The 19,438-nt window shown below is 40.7% G+C and overlaps 1 protein-coding gene across 2 annotated transcripts in view; it reads right to left on the reverse strand.

Annotated features, from left to right (window-relative positions):
- Positions 1-1,359: 1,359 nt before the first annotated feature.
- Positions 1,360-19,438, reverse strand: part of VPS39 (VPS39 subunit of HOPS complex) — a 42,798-nt gene continuing 24,719 nt past the window's right edge. For both annotated transcript variants that reach the window (XM_053265501.1, XM_053264696.1), the window contains 13 exons: positions 18,901-19,044; positions 18,053-18,194; positions 17,195-17,281; positions 13,879-13,952; positions 11,283-11,381; positions 10,872-10,989; positions 9,855-9,983; positions 9,071-9,173; positions 7,087-7,132; positions 5,924-6,073; positions 5,559-5,693; positions 5,238-5,329; positions 1,360-3,492 (listed from right to left, as the gene is read on the reverse strand). In XM_053265501.1, coding sequence (XP_053121476.1) covers positions 3,417-3,492; positions 5,238-5,329; positions 5,559-5,693; positions 5,924-6,073; positions 7,087-7,132; positions 9,071-9,173; positions 9,855-9,983; positions 10,872-10,989; positions 11,283-11,381; positions 13,879-13,952; positions 17,195-17,281; positions 18,053-18,194; positions 18,901-19,044 — 1,395 coding nt within the window. In that variant the 3' untranslated portion in view covers positions 1,360-3,416. The remainder of the gene's footprint in view (positions 3,493-5,237; positions 5,330-5,558; positions 5,694-5,923; positions 6,074-7,086; positions 7,133-9,070; positions 9,174-9,854; positions 9,984-10,871; positions 10,990-11,282; positions 11,382-13,878; positions 13,953-17,194; positions 17,282-18,052; positions 18,195-18,900; positions 19,045-19,438) is intronic.

A 19,438-nucleotide genomic window follows, 5' to 3' on the forward strand; every position in this document is an offset into this window, starting at 1 on the left:
GGAAACGGGCGGCGGGGAGATGTCCTCCCGCTCCCTTCCCTGCTAGGCTGCAAAAGTACTTTTACTTTTGCAAAGAACTTTGCAAAGGAGAAACAGTTCTTTGCAAAGTTCTTTGCAAAAGTAAAAGTACTTTTGCAGCCTAGCAGGGAAGGGAGCGGGAGGACATCTCCCTGCCGCCCGTTTCCCTGCCGGTCTGCAAAAGTACTTTTACTTTTGCAAAGAACTTTGCAAAGGAGAAACAGTTCTTTGCAAAGTTCTTTGCAAAAGTAAAAGTACTTTTGCAGACCGGCAGGGAAACGGGCGGCAGGGAGATGTCCTCCCGCCCCCTTCCCTGCTAGGCTGCAAAAGACTTTAGGAAGGCTTCTGCGCGCGCACGCGCAGAAGCCTTCCTAAAGTCTTTTGCAGCCTAGCAGGGAAGGGGGCGGGAGGACATCTCCCTGCCGCCCGCCTCTTAATGTTATCGGGGCATGATTTAAGGGCCCGGGGCGAGATTTAAGGGGGTGGGAGGGGGCTTCAAGTAGTGGAGTCCAAGTTGGCCCCAATACAGGAAATGAAACTGGCTCTCTAAGATCCAATCATGGATACGCGAAACCACAGATATGGATTCTGCAGATGACGGCTACCTGTACTGCCTAAATGAGAACAGCTGCTGAAATTGTATTCAATTATGGTTTAAAAACCAAAGCTTCTGAAGCCTTCAAAGAAACAAACAGGTCCGTGACTGAAGTTTAGGAAGAAACAATATTCCAGTTCAGAGCCTGTGCCTCACTTCGTAGAACTGCATTATCAACACCATTAGTCGGAACTAGGGATGTGCAGAACGTTCCAGGCTTGGAACAGGCCGTTTCGAATGCTCCAAATTTGGAACAGAATGCCCTTCAAACAAAGGGCCTGTTCCAAGCTCGGAATGGAAACCAGTTCTGAGGCAGAACATTCCAAGTATTCTGAGCACCATTTTGGACTGCAAATGGCACTCTTCTGGTCTCTGCACATGAGCGGCAGCCATTTGCATGGTCAGCACCACCATGCAAATGGCTGCCGCACGGGTGCTGAGGCCAGAAGAGCACCATTTTGGAGTCCAAAATGGTGCTCAGAATGTTTCTAGTGTTCTGAGCTAGTTCTGTTGGAACAACTGACTTGACCTGTTGCTCCAATGGAATGTTCCGGGCATTTGCTTTCCATTCCAAGCTTGGAACGGAACACAAATATCATTCCGTGCACATCCCTAGTCTGAACCACACAATCCTTACTAAAACCTTAATGGCAATTAGAGCTTAGAGTACTGCCAATATAAATTACTAATTCTAAAGAATTACACTGTGTGTGTGCGTGCGTATATTTAAAAAAACAGAAACATGCCGATTTTTCAAATCTTTACAATAATTTATTGCTTTAAATAAACCTGCTGTACAGTTAGTAAGTCTCAGATACTGTGCAAGATTACCAGCAGGCAATTATAGCACAAACCACATCTCTGCAAAAGCTATGTAAGAAAGCTGAACTGAGGCACATACATGTTTTGCTGTGAAGGAGGAAAAGTACATTTGAGTTACTTCAGTAGAGCACACAGCTTTATTGACAGCAGACGTATCAGTAGTGCCACAATGGTCTGCACAGATTAGTTTTTGTAGAATAACTTCCTTTTGCTGTCCATTATAGATGAATCTCTCATCCAATCTCCAGCCACAATGCCTGGTCTGGTTTAGAAACAAAAGATCCTTAATAAATGCACAAATACAACCCAATATAATTGTACACTCTCTTGCTCAAATAGAAGAAATACAAAGTACCAAAAAGTGTTTTCATCTCAGCACAAGAACAACCCCCAAACCAGCAGTAAGACACAATCGGTATTTACTGCCCAAATCACTGACCTTGAGGATAGAATTCACTGCAATTGTGATGGAAGTAACCAGGGAAGGAGCTGCCAAAAAAAGGGCCAAGCTGTTTTGCAACAGATAAACACCACTTTATCCTCCTGCTTCAACAAGTCCTTGAAACCTTTCAAACATGTACTGTGAGTGAAATCCAAAGATCCTGGTAATGATTTTCCTTATCTATTATTTCCTCAATGCACTTATCTAGGGACAATGGTGAATTTTAGGCAAAAAAACTTGAAATGGATTCTATGCCCTAATCACCAAATGAGTAGTATTAAAAAAAAAAAAAGCTCAACTGGTATGTTGAGGTAATTTCCCCCTCCAGTTACTCAAATCACGAGCCTAGACTTATTTGCTGAGATTGTTTTTACATTCATGAGGACACACAAAAGAAAAAAAAGTATATGCCTTTCATAATGGATTAGATGTTGAGGGAAAAAGTCAGACAAAAGTGTTACAACCTGTGAGGGCATGTGTTGCAAGCTAAGATTTTCCAGTATTAAGAGTGATCTAGATACCCAAAAAATTACAGAACAGTACCAACTTGACTTAGCTTAAGGAACTTGAAATACTGACATTGAAGTAAAAGTCTGCTTTACTTGAAGCTGAAGGGTGCATAAAAAATTGATTGTTTCAATGCAATTGTGACTCCAAAGTAGATCAAATTCTCAAGCAGCATGAAAAAAACCACCCCTTTTAAAAATGAAATTCTCTAAAGGGTTGCTCATTTTACTTTTTGGTACGAGTGCAGATGCTAGTTCCCCTTCCCTTCAGAAAACCATTACCACTTTTCATTCCATTCATAATGGAAGTGACTGTACACAGTGCAAATAGTATCTTCATTCATATTTACATAGTTCTCAAAAACAAAACTAAAAGAATACGTTTTCCAGTTTTTATCATATTGTATGAAACTAGTTCCTTTGGAACTCTTATCTTAGTGATAATAACCACTTCAGATGCAAAGGGCAATATTCTCCAGCCAATATTCCTAACACTAAGAGGAAGAAAAATCTGGGCACAGCCTTTCTGGAAGTGCCAGCCTCCAAATGGCTGATAAAAGTAGATCTCAATGCAATGCTGAAAAGTTACAATGTAAGAATTTTTCCATCTATGATTGGAATGTAGAATCCACACACATAATGTATTCTCTCCCCCCACCCGCCCCATTCCCATCTCATTTTTAACATGACTTGGCCTTTATTGGTCAATATCAGAACAGTCTGAAGGTTACTGCTGCAAGATCTGTAGTGCAATAGAAGCTCATTCCCATTTAGTTTTAATTCTTCCTCATGCTGAAATGCTATGAGGTTAGTTTAGTGCCACGTATATCAAAGCATTGTTAGATGTCCGTTTTCCTACTAAGCCAATGTTGGCAGCTTGCAAGGGGAGTCATCTGGTGAAACAACTTGGGGCTTGAGCTGTTTGTAACCAACATGCCTCAGAAGATTCCTTGAAGACAAAGGTTGCTTGTCTCATCTCTCCTTCCATGTGAGCACCATGGCTACTGCATGTAATGCATGAATGAGAATGTTTTCATGTGTCCACTGCACCAACTTCCTTGGAACAGAAATAATGCACAACTATTGCATTTGGATAGCGGGCAAAGGCACTGCAAGAAAAGAAGTCAGATTGTTATGATTTAGTTATTTTTACTACAAAAGACCACCATGATTTTATGATCCTGAGAAGTGGCTCAAGCTATTATATTTCGGACACATTATGCGAAAAAAACCCTTGAGAAGCCCATAATGCTGGGAAAAGTTGAAGGAAAGAGAAGAGGACAACCAGCAGCAAGGTGGATGGACTCAATTACCCCATCAATGAATGTATCACTGGGAGACCTTAAAGGCCAAGTTGACGACAGATCATCCTGGAGAGAATCTATCTATGTGGTCACTAAGAGTCAATACTGACTTGACGGCACTTAATCAAAGTGCATTAAACAGGCACCTCTTTACAAAATCATTACTTGTCCACAGCTTTCTCTATACCAGCAGATCTCTGCTGCAGATCTTAATATTTTGTTTCCAATCCTTTGTCTCGTCATGTTGCTGTGCTGCGTAGGAATGCTTCCTTCTCTTGTAATTAGTAAAGTGCTTAATGAATATTTGGGACAATTTAAATGTTTTAAAAAACTACCAAAGCTGAACATAGGCAACTGTGAGTCCACACAGATACTGCCAGTTATGCTAGGTTATGTAAAATTTAGGAATGGTTAGGTTAGAATATTACGAGACTGCAAAATGGCTGGGAATGTACAAGATGAGAAGAGCAGAAAGGTTATTTTGTGCACAGATTAAAAACATTTACACAACAGGGGGAAAGCCTCAAGAAAAGATACAGTAGGATGAACAGGATGCTGCTGGCATGAAAGAATCTTGTGAAACTTTTTTTCAAAATGATAAGGTGTGTTAGTACTTATTTTGAAAGTTCTGGAAATGACATGATGAGGCAGAACATGGGAATAAGGGTACAGTGTACTGCACACTCAGAAACCAACTAGGGCAAACACACTCAAGCTGCAATCCTCTACACATTTACTTAGAACTAACCAAACTGAACAGGATTAGGCTGTAAACCTATAACATTTCAAACATGCTTCTGGTATGGTCAAACACAGAAATGTTACAGACTTGCAATCCTAGCAGCTTTTTTTTAAAGTAAGTAAACCTTATTTAGGTTGCAACATGTCTTCATCTCCAAAGTAAATGTTTTTGTTTTTTTTTAATTGAAAAAGCTGAGCTGACCTACATAAATGGAGCTTATACATTGCATAAGTTACTTCACCTGCAGAAAACACAGGCTTCACATAAAATTCCAAGATCATCACAGATTTTGGAACAGTGAATCAGCACATATTTATTTAGTACAATTTATTCTGAGATTGCCTCAGCATCAGTGTTCCCTGCAATAGGGGTTCCCAGATGTTGTTGACAAAGTTTGGCTGGGGTTTATGGAAGGTGTAGTCCGCAATATACAAGCCACCTAATGGCGCAGCGGAGAAATAGCTTGACTACCAAGCCAGAGGTTACCAGTTCCAATCCCCGCTGGTATGAAACACCTATATCTGGCAGAAGTGATATAGGAAGATGCTGAAAGGCATAATCTTATACTGCACGGGAGATGGCAATGGTAAACCCCTCCTGTATGCTACCAAAGGCAACCACAGGGCTCTGTGGTCACCAGGAGTTAACACAGACTCGACTGCACACTACTTACTCAGCAATATATTGGCATCCCCATTATACTACTCAGTAGCCAGCCCCTACCAAATCTCTACTGCTGCTCTTCCAGAAAAAGCAAACCGAGTAGCATTTTTGATTCTAAAGACTTCTCCAGGACAATTTCACATACCTATTTCCAATCTTCTTTTTGCACACACTGCAAACCTTTTCTTCTGTGATTATACATTTCACTTGCTGATGTAAAATCCGTTCCTCTTGTACCTATGGCAAGATAAGAACTGTTAGAAGAGCAATAGAACAATCCCCACAATCCCCAAAGATCTACTTGACATTTTAACCAATACAATGCTTTGGTAGTACAGTTCACTTTTTTTGCACATGTGCCTCTAACCCTTGCTTCATCTCTGGTAGCAATACAAATGTGCAAACATACATAAATATTTGCTTTAACTTGCACCTTTATAACAACAGATGAGAAATAGACACATACTCTAAGGAATTCAGCATGGAGGAGGTTTTTAAGAACTTGACCAAACCGCTTCTTCTGGGCATTTTCTTCAAGGACTTTTTCCAGGAAGATTCGGATCTCACTAATTTGAGTATTTGCTGGGAGGAGGTTTATAGCCTATAAAAACAAAGAGTTAAGATGTTTCCAGAATATGGTTCCAGTATTCTAACCAACTACTCTTCTACACTTCATTTTGCCTCCACTTTTTATTATGGCCACAAGAATACTCCCTTATATGGTTATGTATACAGAAGCCTGTTTCTTCAATGCAGAAGAGGATCTCCACATCACAGCCTATGTATCCATATCAGCATTCTAACACAAATAAAAACAAGAACAATCCTTACTTTGGTAGTATCCAACTTGCTGTGATGAAGTTCCAAAACTTGCAATGCAGCCTGGAGATTGGCTTTAGGCTCTAGTATTTCCATTTTTATTGGTCCCAAGCAATGAACACTAGGTGGTGAGAGATACATCCGGAGCAGAGACAAGTACACCTGTGACACAAAATTAATCACTGCATTTTAAACCGTTGCTCCTTATCTTTGTAAAGTGCCTTTGCACTGAACATGCTAAATTAAAGAGAAAGCCCATTAAAGCATTCAGTGGTCATTTTCTCTTGAATGACATATTTATGTTTTTAGATAACTTCCTAAAATTCAAAAGATGATTGGTTATATCAGTAGGAATTTGTATTCTAAAGATCTATTGCATTAGTATACATCACCCCAGTCCTGAGTGAGTGAGTGAGTGAGTGCGTGCGTGCGTACATACACAGAGCTCCAGGGCATTTAGGAATTTCTGTTTATTTCAGCCGACGGAGCTGATCTATAGTCCCCAGAATGCATGCACTGACTTCATTTGAGTAGAGGAAAACATTCTGGATAGCATCTGCATCAGAGCTCATGTACACAGAACAAATATATGAGTCATAATGCTTGGCTGAGTACATAGGGTTAATGGAACTTTTGCTTTCAAATTTCCAGGCCATATGCCAACCAAATGTCTTGGTCTGGCATCTAAAGATAATATTGGGAAAGGCCTAATCTGACATCCCAGGGCATAGAATTCCAGTGTCTCAGTGCCACAATGGAGAAGGCTCCAGCATCTCTACCAGCTGTAGCTGTAATGGGGGCAGAGCCCCAAGCCCAGCCTCCCCGAAGATCTAATCAGACAGGCAGGTTCATGCAGGATGAGGTGGTCCTTCAAGTAACCTGGTTCTGTTTATTACATTCCTATCCTTCTGCCTGATGAAAGGTGTTACCAGAGGCAACCAAGGTGGCTTCTAAAGGGTGTATACAAAAGCAGTCTATTAAATATTTAAATAGCCTTGAGACCTGAGTGCTTACAAAATCCAATTCTTGCAAGCCCATTAATTCCAAACATAAAATATTTTACCACCAACATGATTATCACCCATGCAATTGGCTAATATTACAATCTTGATAACTAAGAGGTGTGTTTTGTATATGGGTAGCATCAACTTCAACATGGAAAATAAACTACTCACATCTTTATTGCCATCTTTGCTTCTGTCATAGTGTTTGTGACAGTAGCTGAAACAACATCAACAGGAAATTTAAAGTCACCATGAAGTTCAACATATCATAGGAGCTACATATTTAGATGTATTAGCTACAATGGTCAGTGAGCACTAGGAGATAAACAGGGTTTGATTTTGTAAAACAAATTCAAGAATGGCAACAAATAAGAATATTCTCAATAGCAATCTTTACACATAGGTATATGACTCCTTAATTAGTATACCTTAATAAGTATATACACTTTGAGGATGCACCTGCTAAATTCTGTTTTGTTTGTAGTTAATGAAGCTACTTCTAGACAGTTACGAACTAACTGCTAGAGCCTCTTGGTTGTTGTAACAAGAGGTTAAAGTGATCTAACAGTTTTATACCAAATCAAAGGAAAAGAGTGACATGGTTGACAATAAGGTGAGCTAATACAAATGTTCAGTAAATCAAATGAAAAAGTGTTCTGGTAAGAACTAATCTTCCTACTTCCCTTTCACTATAATTTCAATTGATTATTACCATCCTCACAAGTTAGCCCACTTGCACTTCAAATGTTCATGTGTCGGCCATCTTGAATTGGGGTGAATGACATCATCACAAACTTATGCCATTGAGGTGTCCCTCACTACAACTGTACCAAATTTGGTTCAAATTGGTTAGGCAGTCCACAAGTTAGCCCACTTGCACCTGAAACATTCAAACATCTGCCATCTTGAATCAGGTTGGGTAACAACATTACAAACTACGCAATTTGAGATGCCCCAAATTCAGCACATTTGGTTCAACTCAGGCAATTCACAAGTTAGATCACTTGCACCTCAAACATTTACACGTCCGCCATCTTGAACTAGGGTGGATTACGTCATCACAAACAACACTGTTGAGTTGTCCCTATGTATCCCTACAACCCTACCTAATTTGGTTCATATTGGTCCAGGCCTTGCAAAGTTGATAGGGGGCACACCCACCTACCCACACACAAAATGCCGGGTGATCTCATTACTTTCCTTAGGCTAAAAAGTTGTGAAAGAACAATTTGCCAGCAACTGTTTAACAGCTCTACAATATAAATTTAAGAATTTAGCCAATAACATTGAGTAAATATTTTTACGCAAAAAAATAAAATTGAGTAAAGTGCTCAAATGAGCACTTACATGGGTACTGTTTCTCACTGTCAACAGGGGGAAAAAATTGAAACTGTGGAAACACTGACCACACAGCAATGCACAGGAAGATAAATTAAGTTGGGAAATAAGCAACTGGAGATTGCAGCATATCTCATAGGCTAAATGCACCTCTTATTCATAGGCTAAGACTAACAGAGTATCAGTGTTGTATCTATATACTGCTTTTTTAAAAGTTCTCAAAGCAATTTGTATAGTAAGAAGGATGAGAAGATGGTTCCCTGTCTCAAATCTAAAAAGAAATCCAAGAGACACCCCACCAATAGCTACTGCAAGGCACGCTATGCTGGGCTGAATATGGACAGTTGCTCTCCCCCTGCTAAACAGGAAAAGAGCCACCAGCGTAAAAGGTTAGCAGGGGTAGCAATTAGGACTATAAACTTAACTATAGTGGACTGTCCACCACCATTACAGGGCACTTAAACATGTGTTCTGGCACCCTGACATTTCCCCCCACATTGGAACCCCCTCCTGTAACTGCTCAGGTCAAGGATGAATTATCAACTCCTTCATTTCCGTTTGTTTTATAAAAAGTATTCTGGAGCATAATTCCTTTTGTTCTGTCTTGCTAACTTCAATTCAAAAAGGTCAGAATTGATATGAGCCAATTGTAAAATATAATTTTAGTTGTCTTTTGCTAAAATTAGACACACATTATTAGTTACATCATCACGCATGTCCATATGACACATTCACTGCAACGTGATATTCCTGTTGCTTAAACAGGATTTACCACTTTTGTGTACCAGAAAGCAAGCAGTAATCTGCAGAAACATACTTCTCAGCCATTTTTGTATCCTTCAGGATATGAACGTATAGGAAAAGGGCTTGTTCATGATTCCCCATCCGTCCCAACAACAGAGCACGTTCTTCTAGGAGGCCTGGGAGCAAAGTACAAAATAGTTGCTTTTATCCTGGCAAAGTAGACTATAAGAACATGTCATGAAAATGAACAAGAACAGGAAGGAACTAAGTGATGGAAATTGAGGAGCAATAGCAACTGGAGTATTACTTTCACGACAGTATCTGGACAAGATCAACAGCAGACTCTGATTATTCTAGACTGGGGTCAGTAGCATTATCCTAGCACATCTGTTTACTGAACACCATTTTTCAGTCACTTCTATTCTTCCCAAAAAACAGTGAGCAAGAAAACAGCATAAGCCTATCTATTCTCTCCTACAGACTCCAGCAGGTATATTTACAGAGAGGTTGTCATGCAGCAGTTCTACTGTCATTAGCCAGCACAGAGATAATGAGAATCTCTTTACATCAGTTACAGAAATATTACTGTACTAATATTAATGCAGAATGCCAATGGCAGAGTAGTATAGTAGTAATCAAGGATAACTTTTTCAGTATTTAAAGTCTCTTAAAAACACACACACACACACACACACACACTCTCTCTCTCTCTCTCTCTCTCTCTCTCTCTCTCTCTCTCTCTCTCTCACACACACACACACACACACACACACACACACACGATTTTCTGGAATAAAAGTTAACTCTGTGGCCCAGCATCAGTTGGGCCAGGCCAAATCGTCTTGACCATTCCTTACCATCAAAGGGAAAGTCACTGATGAGCTGCTCAGCATCATAGCAACAGGACGTCTCAAGAAAGAAGAGAAGATTTTTCCTGTATTCTCCTAATTCCCCCTCCTCTTCTCCTGCAGGCACTGTGGCTTTATCTGCAAGGAAAAATCAATGCAGGTTAGCAATAGCATATGAGAGGCAGTTTTAAAAAGCCAACTACAGAGCACCACCCCATTATTTATTTATCTATCAGTTTGTAGACTGCCCAAAACTTCCATCTCTGCATGGCTTACAATACCACAAAACAAATTAAGACAAAAATGAAAACCTTAGAACAATTTAAAACCACAGTCAAGTCAAAAAGCTTGGGTGAAAAAGTCTTTAAAGACTCCTCAAAAGTTGTCAGAGATGGGGAGGCTCTTACTTCAGCAGGGAGCGCATTCCAGAGTATTGAGTCAACAAGGGAGAAGGCCCGCCCCTGTGTAACCATCAGATGAGCTGGTGGCAACTACTGACGAACCTCTCTGGATTATCTCATTAGGCTATGAGGCTCATGGCGAAGACAACATTCTCTTAAATACCCAGGGCCATTAGACATTATTCGATACTAGATTGTTTTTGTACCTATAGATCATCGACGGCAAGGCAACATTTCTGAATAGGGTTTCACAAACTGAGGATGAGATTGGTAGCCAACAATTATGTCTACTAGTTAGCAGGAATATAATAGTAGTACCTCTGAGCATACGCAGAGTGCCTTTGCTTTTCCACTAAGCAAATGCAACCTGCCCTCTCCTCTCACAGAAATCAAGGTCACTGTGATGACTGTGGCATCCATCATTTTGAGATGTTCAGAAACATCTTTTCTTTTTAAAATGCTTCTAGCAGCACTTACTATGAAAAAAGGTGCATTATCTAAAACTAGCTACCTACGGACTGGAATCGACAGAATTGCTCTTCCTCAGAGATGTGTCTTGTCTGCATATCTTCATTAGACCTCTTATTTTTTTTTTAACATTCAAGCAGATCATAGACAGGCTTACCCAGAGGAAAAGAGCTGAGATATTCCTTCATTAAGCCTTGCACCTTCTCACAGTAGAGCTGAATCAGGCAGTTGTGGAATTCTGAACCAGCCTCTTCCCATGTATGGATTATATGTTCCTGTGAATAAATGTACACATTCAGTGTATGAAGGCTGCCTAGATCCACACAGCCCCACTAAAATTTCATTGTTTGATAGTCACTTTTCCCCCTTCTTTCATTTAAACCAGGAACTCCAGAAGATCACTAAATACCTTCTGGATTAGTTGCTACTATATTGTAAGTCATTTATAATTTTCAGTTTTATGGCTACAAACTATGTGCCTTCACAAATCTGTTGGAGATACCCCTAAATCTGATATGCAACAAATCCACATTGGAACAAAATATGCTCCTACATTCTGAATTCTTACCAAATAGGGAATAGCCAGGTTTTTAAAGTTCTCTATCAAGAAGCTAAGAACCTTGTAGCGTGGGAGAGATTCCACCTCAGGAAGATCTTCTGTAAATATCTGCCAGACAAAAGTTGAATTCACGTTGGCTTTTACACACTTACACTCAGCAAAACTTTTTCAATGACCTTCTTTAATGTGCAATAAAAGTTAAACTTTTAAAAACATTCAAAAGTTTAAAACGTAAAAACTAAACCACAGATGTAACAAAATAGATGTTTCGATGTAAGACATCATTCTCAGTGCTATACAAAGGTGGTTGAGTTTTGTTCTTAAATACAACTCCACACCTTGATTCAGCTAAAGAACTGAAGGCAATCAACCAATCCTGTGCAGCTCCCTATATCACATACAGTGGCGGGGGGCATGGAAGGAGGGAAAAGAACACAAAAGCATGATGAAGTTCATACACTCAATTTACAATCATTTTTTAAAAAAAATAAAACCAAAAGGTTTCAGTTCACAAGCTCACAAAGCACTCTGAAGGAGCAGTGGGCTTAGGGCACTTTACATTAGGAACTGGTTGCAGCCCTGTGCAAAATCTGTTCACTTCAAAAGTTATTGTACAAGGGATGTTTCAGATGAATTTTGTCTTTAACCACTTGGGTCAGGTTGCAGAAAATGCAGCCAGCCACGGCATTTTTGAAGCTACGCAGTGAGAGATTCTCCACTTATTTCTAGCTCACCATAGTGTTACCATTACTCATTTTATTGTTCTTGAAGCCAGAAACAATGCAGCAGATACTTGTGCTTGTTTTGCATGATGTAGAAAAGCTATGCTACCCAGCAAGCGATATCACACAAAGCAAGCAAGGTTTCAGAAACTGAAGAAATGGCTTCATCAATATGGCAGTGAAAAAGTAACCCATCCCTGACATGTGCAAAACCATGTAAACCTTGCCCAGCAAGTGCAATTTGCTACTGCTCTGTGTATGTACAGAGTACTAGTGAACCGGGCTTGACGTTTGCAAGCATTCTTCCTGTACCACAAAATGGCTGTGCACTCTCCCTTCATTTATTGCTAGTTGATGTCCAGAAGAAGAGTTTCTGTGTTTAGAAAAATGTGTTTATAGCTGCAGCACTTAAGCTTTTTCTTGCTTTTCTATTTTTAAGCGATTTTCGTACAAATCGAACATGGGTTGAAATGCAGTGAACTGAAAAAACATAGCCTGTTCAGAATTCAGTGGAAGTCCAGACTTTCTGTCTTGAAAAGTGCCCGAGGAAACTGCCAAAGTTTGTCAAAAAGGTATGGCTACTAATCTGCTGGCTGTGGGCCACCTCCAGCCTCAGAGGCAGGATGCCTCTCAATACTAGTTGCAGGGGAGCAACAGCAGGAGAGAGGGCATGCACATACCTCTTGCCTGTGGGCTCCCCAGAGGCATCTGGTGTGCCATTAATTCCAGACCATAAAGATGTGGTTGATGTAATGCCATCAAATAAGTGGTTTATAAGTAGCCTTCTTTAGGATATCCTGTTCAAGTTTTTCCATGAAAAAAACTGCATAGGATGGGACCATACAAGCACCCATTGCTGTACCTTAAAGCTGTAAGTAGTGTCTTTCACTGAAAATTAAGTTGTTACAAATGAGGACTAGCATGGCTGAAGTACTAATAACCTCTAAGAATGGATCATCGGAGTTTCTGTTAAGTAACTGAGTACTTGGATGCCATCATTATGTAGAATATTACTGTACACAGATGTAAAAGTATGAACTTCTTTCGGGTTTCAATTTTAAGTTAAAAATCATTAGTATCCTTAATATATGATGGAAGGTTTTGCACGATGTTGTCCAAGTTTAAGTCACTATAGAGAGAGATTCTTTTGGTGCAAGTGTAACCTGAAACAATGGAGCACCCTGGGTTGTTGGCTTTATGTATTTTTGGTAACATGTCCAGGAAAATTCTACAAGGGCTTGGATTTATGAGATTTTTCTGTTGTCATAAGTTCTCTTTGTAAGTTTCTGTATGGTTTCAGAGAGAGATACTGAGATACAGATACACACACACTTTCCAGAATTATTCATTGTGACAAATGATGGTGGAACATTAGTTTAACATACCCACAGTGCTTTTCAACTTTTATAACTGGCATTTTTAAGTATGCCTTGAATATTTCCACGTACAAAAGTCCTGCCCAAGGACAGTAATGAAGAGGCTCACCACCAGCCTTTCCTACATCCTCAACCTTCTCACTGAAAGCACCGACACACTTAGACTACTAAATTCATACCTCTTTTCTACTTAAAGTTTCCTTTTTCAAGGACTGCTGAGCTGCTGCATCAACACAGATAGTCAACAGAATAAACTGTGCAAACTTGCAACCAGTCAAACAGAGGCTCCACTCTGCCTTTAGCTTTACAATACAGCTAAACAAAGCATCTTTATTTTTGGATATGCCCAATAGCATAGCCAAAAATCACCAATCTATGTGTGGAGCTGCTACACACAAATGACTCACAACAGCTGCTACTTCGACCAATTTAAAGGTAGGAGAACAGATTCCAGTCCTCTCTGTCCTCCTGTTTTTTATTTTCAAATGTTAGCAAGAGATCACTTACTTTCAATCCATCCTCAGGAAAATCTCTAAGCACCCAAACAGAATAGGCAAATATTAAATTCAAGTTCTCAGTTCCTGGAATAAGACACAAAGCAGAAGGAAAATTTAATGACCCATGCAACAAGAGTAGAGTGTGTGAAAAACTAGACACATTCTTAAACACTCCATAAACTCAGCTTGGCTTCTGGTAAGCTGCAAAGAACATAATATACCTGTGCTTAAACTGCTGCATCAGCTTCCAGGAATAACACATGGTGCTGGTTTTAATATAAGGCTCTAAAGTGACTTGGGTCCAGCACATTTTTAGAAAGTGCCTTCTTCCATATAAGCCTCATGCCCCTTAAGGCCACCTTAAAGAGCTCTTGCTCTGTATGTCTCCTCTGCAGATATTAAGAGTACGTAGCTTCATGGGATAGAGCCTTTACTCTTACACCATCACAATTTCTGAATGTGTTCCAAGGTTTTCCATAGTGTTGCTGTCTCTAAATGTCTTATTTTATGAAACCAATTAACCTGATCATAGTTCTATTTCAATATGTATACCTAAGTCTAGGGAGCAGGGATAGACTGGGACTTGTGCTGGTGTACCGATCACCCTGCTGCCCAGTGAAGTCCCTAATTGAGCTGACAGACCTGGTTGCTGAGTTGGCATTGGAGTGGGCAACTACAATTGCTGGTGGTGGGGGACTTCAATATTCATTTTGGGACCGGGTTGTTGGGAGCGGCTCAGGAGTTCATAGCGGCCATGACGACTGTGGGCCTATCCCAATTGATCTCTGGACTGACACGTGATGCTGGTCACACGCTAGATTTGGTCTTTTGCTCTGATCAGGGTGGTGTTCTGTAAGTGGGGACTACTGTCATCTCCTCATTGGACAGATCACTATCTGGTTAAGGTAGAACTTACAGTCACAACCCACCTGTGCAGGGGTGAAGGACCTATTAGATTGGTCTGCCCGAGGAGGTTATTGGATCCAATAGGATTCCAAGAAGCCTTGGAACGGGATTCAAGGTTGGCTCTGCTAGTGATTCTGTTGCTGCTCTGGTACAAACATGGAATAATGAACTCAATAGAGGGGTAGACGCAGTCGCTCCTAAGCATCCTCTCAGACCTGCTTTAAAGACAGCGCCGTGGTATTCGGATGAACTACGGGAACTGAAGTGGCAAGGTAGACAACTAGAGAGCAAGTGGAGGAAGACTCGGCATGAGTCTGATCAGACACAACACAGAGCACGTTTCAAGATCTATGCTCTGGCAGTCCAGGTAGCAAAGAAGCGGTTCTTTTCTGCCTGCATTGCTTCCGCAAATTCACACCAAGCTGAGCTGTCTAGCGTTGTGAAGGGGCTAATATGTACCCCTCCCCCTTGAATTTAAAACTGGAACCATCGGTCACTCACTGTGACATTTTTAATGATTTTTTTGCGGATAAAATTCCTCACATTCAGGCCAAGCTGGATTCCACAGCTATTGCAGAGTCTACTGTGGAGGTGTCCAGCAACTTCTCTTATGGGATTAGATTGGATCATTTTCCGTTTGTGACTCCTGAGGAAGTGAAGAAACTGCTTCAGACTGTGCACCCTACAACCTGTTCTCTTGACCCTTGTCCAACTTGGCTTATCTCATCTGGTAATTATATTATCAGAGAAGGTCTGGTAAATATTATAAATCAATCCCTTCTCTGAGGGAGGGCAGGATGCCTCCTTGTCTTAAGGAGGCTATTATTAGACCACGTCTGAAGAAACCCGCATTGGATCACTCAGAGTTAGCTAATTACAGACCTGTTTCCAATCTTCCATGGTTGGGCAAGGTGACTGAGAAGGTGGTAGTCTCTCAGCTCCAGGAAGTTTTGGATGATGCAGATTATCTAGACCCATTTCAAAGTGGCTTCCGTGCAGGCTATGGGATTGAGACTTCCATGGTTGGCCTGATGGATGATCTTCAACTGGCTATCAACAGAGGAAGTGTGACTCTGCTGATCCTTTTGGATCTCTCTGCGGCTTTCAATACCATCAATCATGGTATCCTTCTGGACTGCCTGAGGCAGGTGTGATTGAGTGGCACTGTTATACAGTGGTTCCGTTCCTACCTCTCTGGTAGAAACCAGATGGTGTCACTTGGAGACTGCTGTTCTGCAAAGTAAGAGCTGAAGTGTGGAGTTCCACAAGGCTCCATACTGTCTCCAATGCTTTCTAACATCTACATGAAACCGCTGGGAAAGATTATCAGGAGGTTTGATACAGGGTGTTATCCATATGCTGATGACACCCAGATCTATTTCTCCATGTCAACCTCATAAGGAAACAGCATATCTTCTCTAAATGCCTGCTTGGAGGTGGTAATGGGCTGGATTGAATCCAAATAAGACAGAGTTACTGACTGTGAGGAGTTGGGACCCGAGAAATGGTTTACATCTGCCTGTTCTGGACAGGGTTACACTCCCCCTGAAAGATCAGGTAGCTTGGGAATGCTCCTGGACCCAAGGTTCTCCCTGGTTTCTCAGGTTGAGGCACTGGCCAGGAGTGTTTTTTATCAGCTTCAGCCGATACGACAGCGACGTCCATTTCTAGAGGTAAATGACCTTAAAATGTTGGTACATATGCTTGTAACCTCCAAACTTGACTACTGTAATGTGCTCTACGTGGGGCTTCCTTTGTATGTAGTCCAGACACTACAATTGGTACAGAATGCAGCAGCCAGATTTGTCTCTGGGACAACACAAAGGGACCACATAACACCAGTTTTAAGGGAATTGCATTGGCTGATGATACATTTCCAGGTTAAATACATAGTGCTGGTTATTATCTATAAAGCCCTTAACAGCTTGGGTCCAGGCTATTTAAGAGAGTGCCTCCTTTGTCATGAACCCTGCCACCTGTTATGGTCTTCTGGAGAGGTCAGGTTACGTATGCCACAGGCCCATTTGGTGGCAACCCAGGACTGGGCTTTCTCTGTGGCTACCCTGGAATATGGAATATGCTCCCTGCTGAAATAAGAGCATCCCCTTTTGTTTGTTTTCATGAAGACCCTCAAGACTCACCTCTTCTTGCAGGCTTTTAATTAGAATTAGTTTTAAGAATTTATTTTAATAATTGTTTTATGCTATGGTTTTAATTGTTTCATGTATTTTAATTTGTGCTGATGTTTAAGTATTTTAAATTTTGTACACTGCCTACAGATGTACATATCAGGCTGTATAAAAATATGATAAATAAATAAATAAATAAAACAATTGTTTTTCCAAACCACCGCAAACTCAAGTTTGAAAGGTGGGATGTAAGGTTTAAAAACAGCAGTTGTGCTTCTCAATAATACTCACCCAAATGTTGCAAATACTGTACTGTCCTCTCATGGCCCTTCAAAGGCGAGTTAGCTTTCTTTGACTGGTCCACTAGCACCTGCAAGGCTTCAGCAAAACAGAAGAAATGGCAATGGGATTTAATCCTTTAGGCAAAACAGCTTCTTGTCTTTATTCAGATTAATGTTCTGCAGTCAATATAAAAGTGTATTGGCCCCCAGTATAAGCCAGAGGAAATACATACACACACACAAAATATTATAGGAACCAAGTCAGGCATCACAGGGTATTGTAGCCTGGCGGGGGGGGGGGGGGGCGCTTCATCCTTCAGGAGGTGCCAGTGGCAGCAATGGACCAATCAAGTAAAGCTGGCTGTAGCATATACCAGCATTTAACACATTTTATGCTCTGTACAACGATACAGTATATAGATAGCTCAGATTATGTTCAAAGGACTGTAAAGTCTCTTTTTGATACAGCTTTGTCTTGATCCTAAGAAGCCAATTGAAAAGTGAAGGTTGCATTAACCTAAAATATTGAATCCATTACGCCATGAAGATTTGTGGTGCTTGTGCCTTAAAAGCATAACTGTCTGTATCTGTACCATTTCCACCCGCTAGCTCCATGGAGTCAAAACATTAAGACTTTGGGGTTCAGGTTCATCGGTATTTTTTCTTTTTTTAAACAAGAGTTAAAATAGATTTAGTCACCAACTTTATAATTTAACCTCATAGTACTTAAAACAACCTGTATTCAGTCACTAATGTTAATATTTTTACATGAGGCTGGCATCTAACTTACATGAGGCTGGCATCTGATCTATCAAGTCTGTACAATATGTACACATACTTACTGCTTTTCCCCATCTATGGCACTTACCTTTTTCATGCAGACCTTTCTTCTCATATAGTATGATCAGCTCACTGTATTTATGGGCTTTCTTGAGCACATGCTCACTTTCCTCAATGTGGCAATGATTGTTTTCCAGTCTCAACAGTGGTGCCACTAGGGCTACATTGGTCTGCCAGTAAAGAAGAGCAATTATAAGGAATCGCAGTTTACTAAAAAAGCATCAAATTGCAAATCGGAGAAAAGAAGATATGTGCTTTCACAAGTTTAAGTACTGGGCCAGTTCAGATATTATACAGAGGCTATTTTAAATCTTGACTTCACAGGCCATCTCTCAGCTTCAGGACTGTGCATTCCCCCAACTCCTGCCTGTGAGTCAGAAAAGTGAAGTGAGGGAAATAAGCATACCAACCAACTGAACGCTGACTTAGCCATCTGTCTCCCCTCCACTTCCATGCTATGGGCTGGCTGTCAATGCTTGCTTTTAAGAGTGTTGCATGAGCATTCATGTCTTTCTCTGTTAGTGTGCTGCCTTATTCACTGAATAAGGATTTTTAAAAGAGAACTAGTGCAAATGCCCAGGGAGCAGTTTTTGATGACATTGTGGGTGCAAGTCAACTGGCTCTCGGCATAAACAGCTTCTGCTGCAAACTTATAGCCATTTTCCTGCAGCTTTGTTCTAAAGAGAAAAGTGTACACATGGAACGAATCCAAGAAAGATGCTTCTAGAGTAGCACAGAAAATTTTAAGGCCAATTTAATTCCTTGATGCTATTCCTGGAGTGAGTTCCTAAATCCACAACTCTAAATATCTGATCTGCAGCAGGTCTGTTTTCATTTCATTTCAGAAGGTCTGTTTTCAGTAAGCGGAGGACTCACATGGAGGTAGCACTTCAACAGAGTTGTGTCAATGATCTGCAGCAGTTTTTTCTTTGATTTGATGGTGGGAGTTCCTTCCATAAGTGGGGAAGTACTAGACTGATGGTCTGAATCATTCAGCTTCTTCACCAGCTGACTTCTTTTCTGCAGAAATTAAAAGTCAGAGTTGGAAGAAGCGAAGCCATGCCTGGCCATATTACCTCAGGGAAAACCATGTACAATTTCAATATCATTATTCAAGTGGGTCCAGACCAATTGCATTTGTTCATTCATACCTTGTTAGCCTGGCCTCTTCTCTCCTCTCTCTACTATTTTGCTATCCATGTCTCACCCTTCCCTCTACTATCTTTCCCCACCATCAAATTTTTATCTGTAAGCTCCTTGGAGACATGGACCTGTCTTAGTCTGTATAGAGCCATGTGCTATAATGATTCTATATGAGCAGCAGCAAACAAACACACACACACCTGAGCTAATCATTTGAATGTGACAAAACATACGGTCTGAACTTACAAGCCATTTGCTCGTCTAACATTTT

This window comes from Hemicordylus capensis, chromosome 1 (assembly GCF_027244095.1).
Source record: "Hemicordylus capensis ecotype Gifberg chromosome 1, rHemCap1.1.pri, whole genome shotgun sequence".
Lineage (NCBI taxonomy): Eukaryota > Metazoa > Chordata > Lepidosauria > Squamata > Cordylidae > Hemicordylus > Hemicordylus capensis.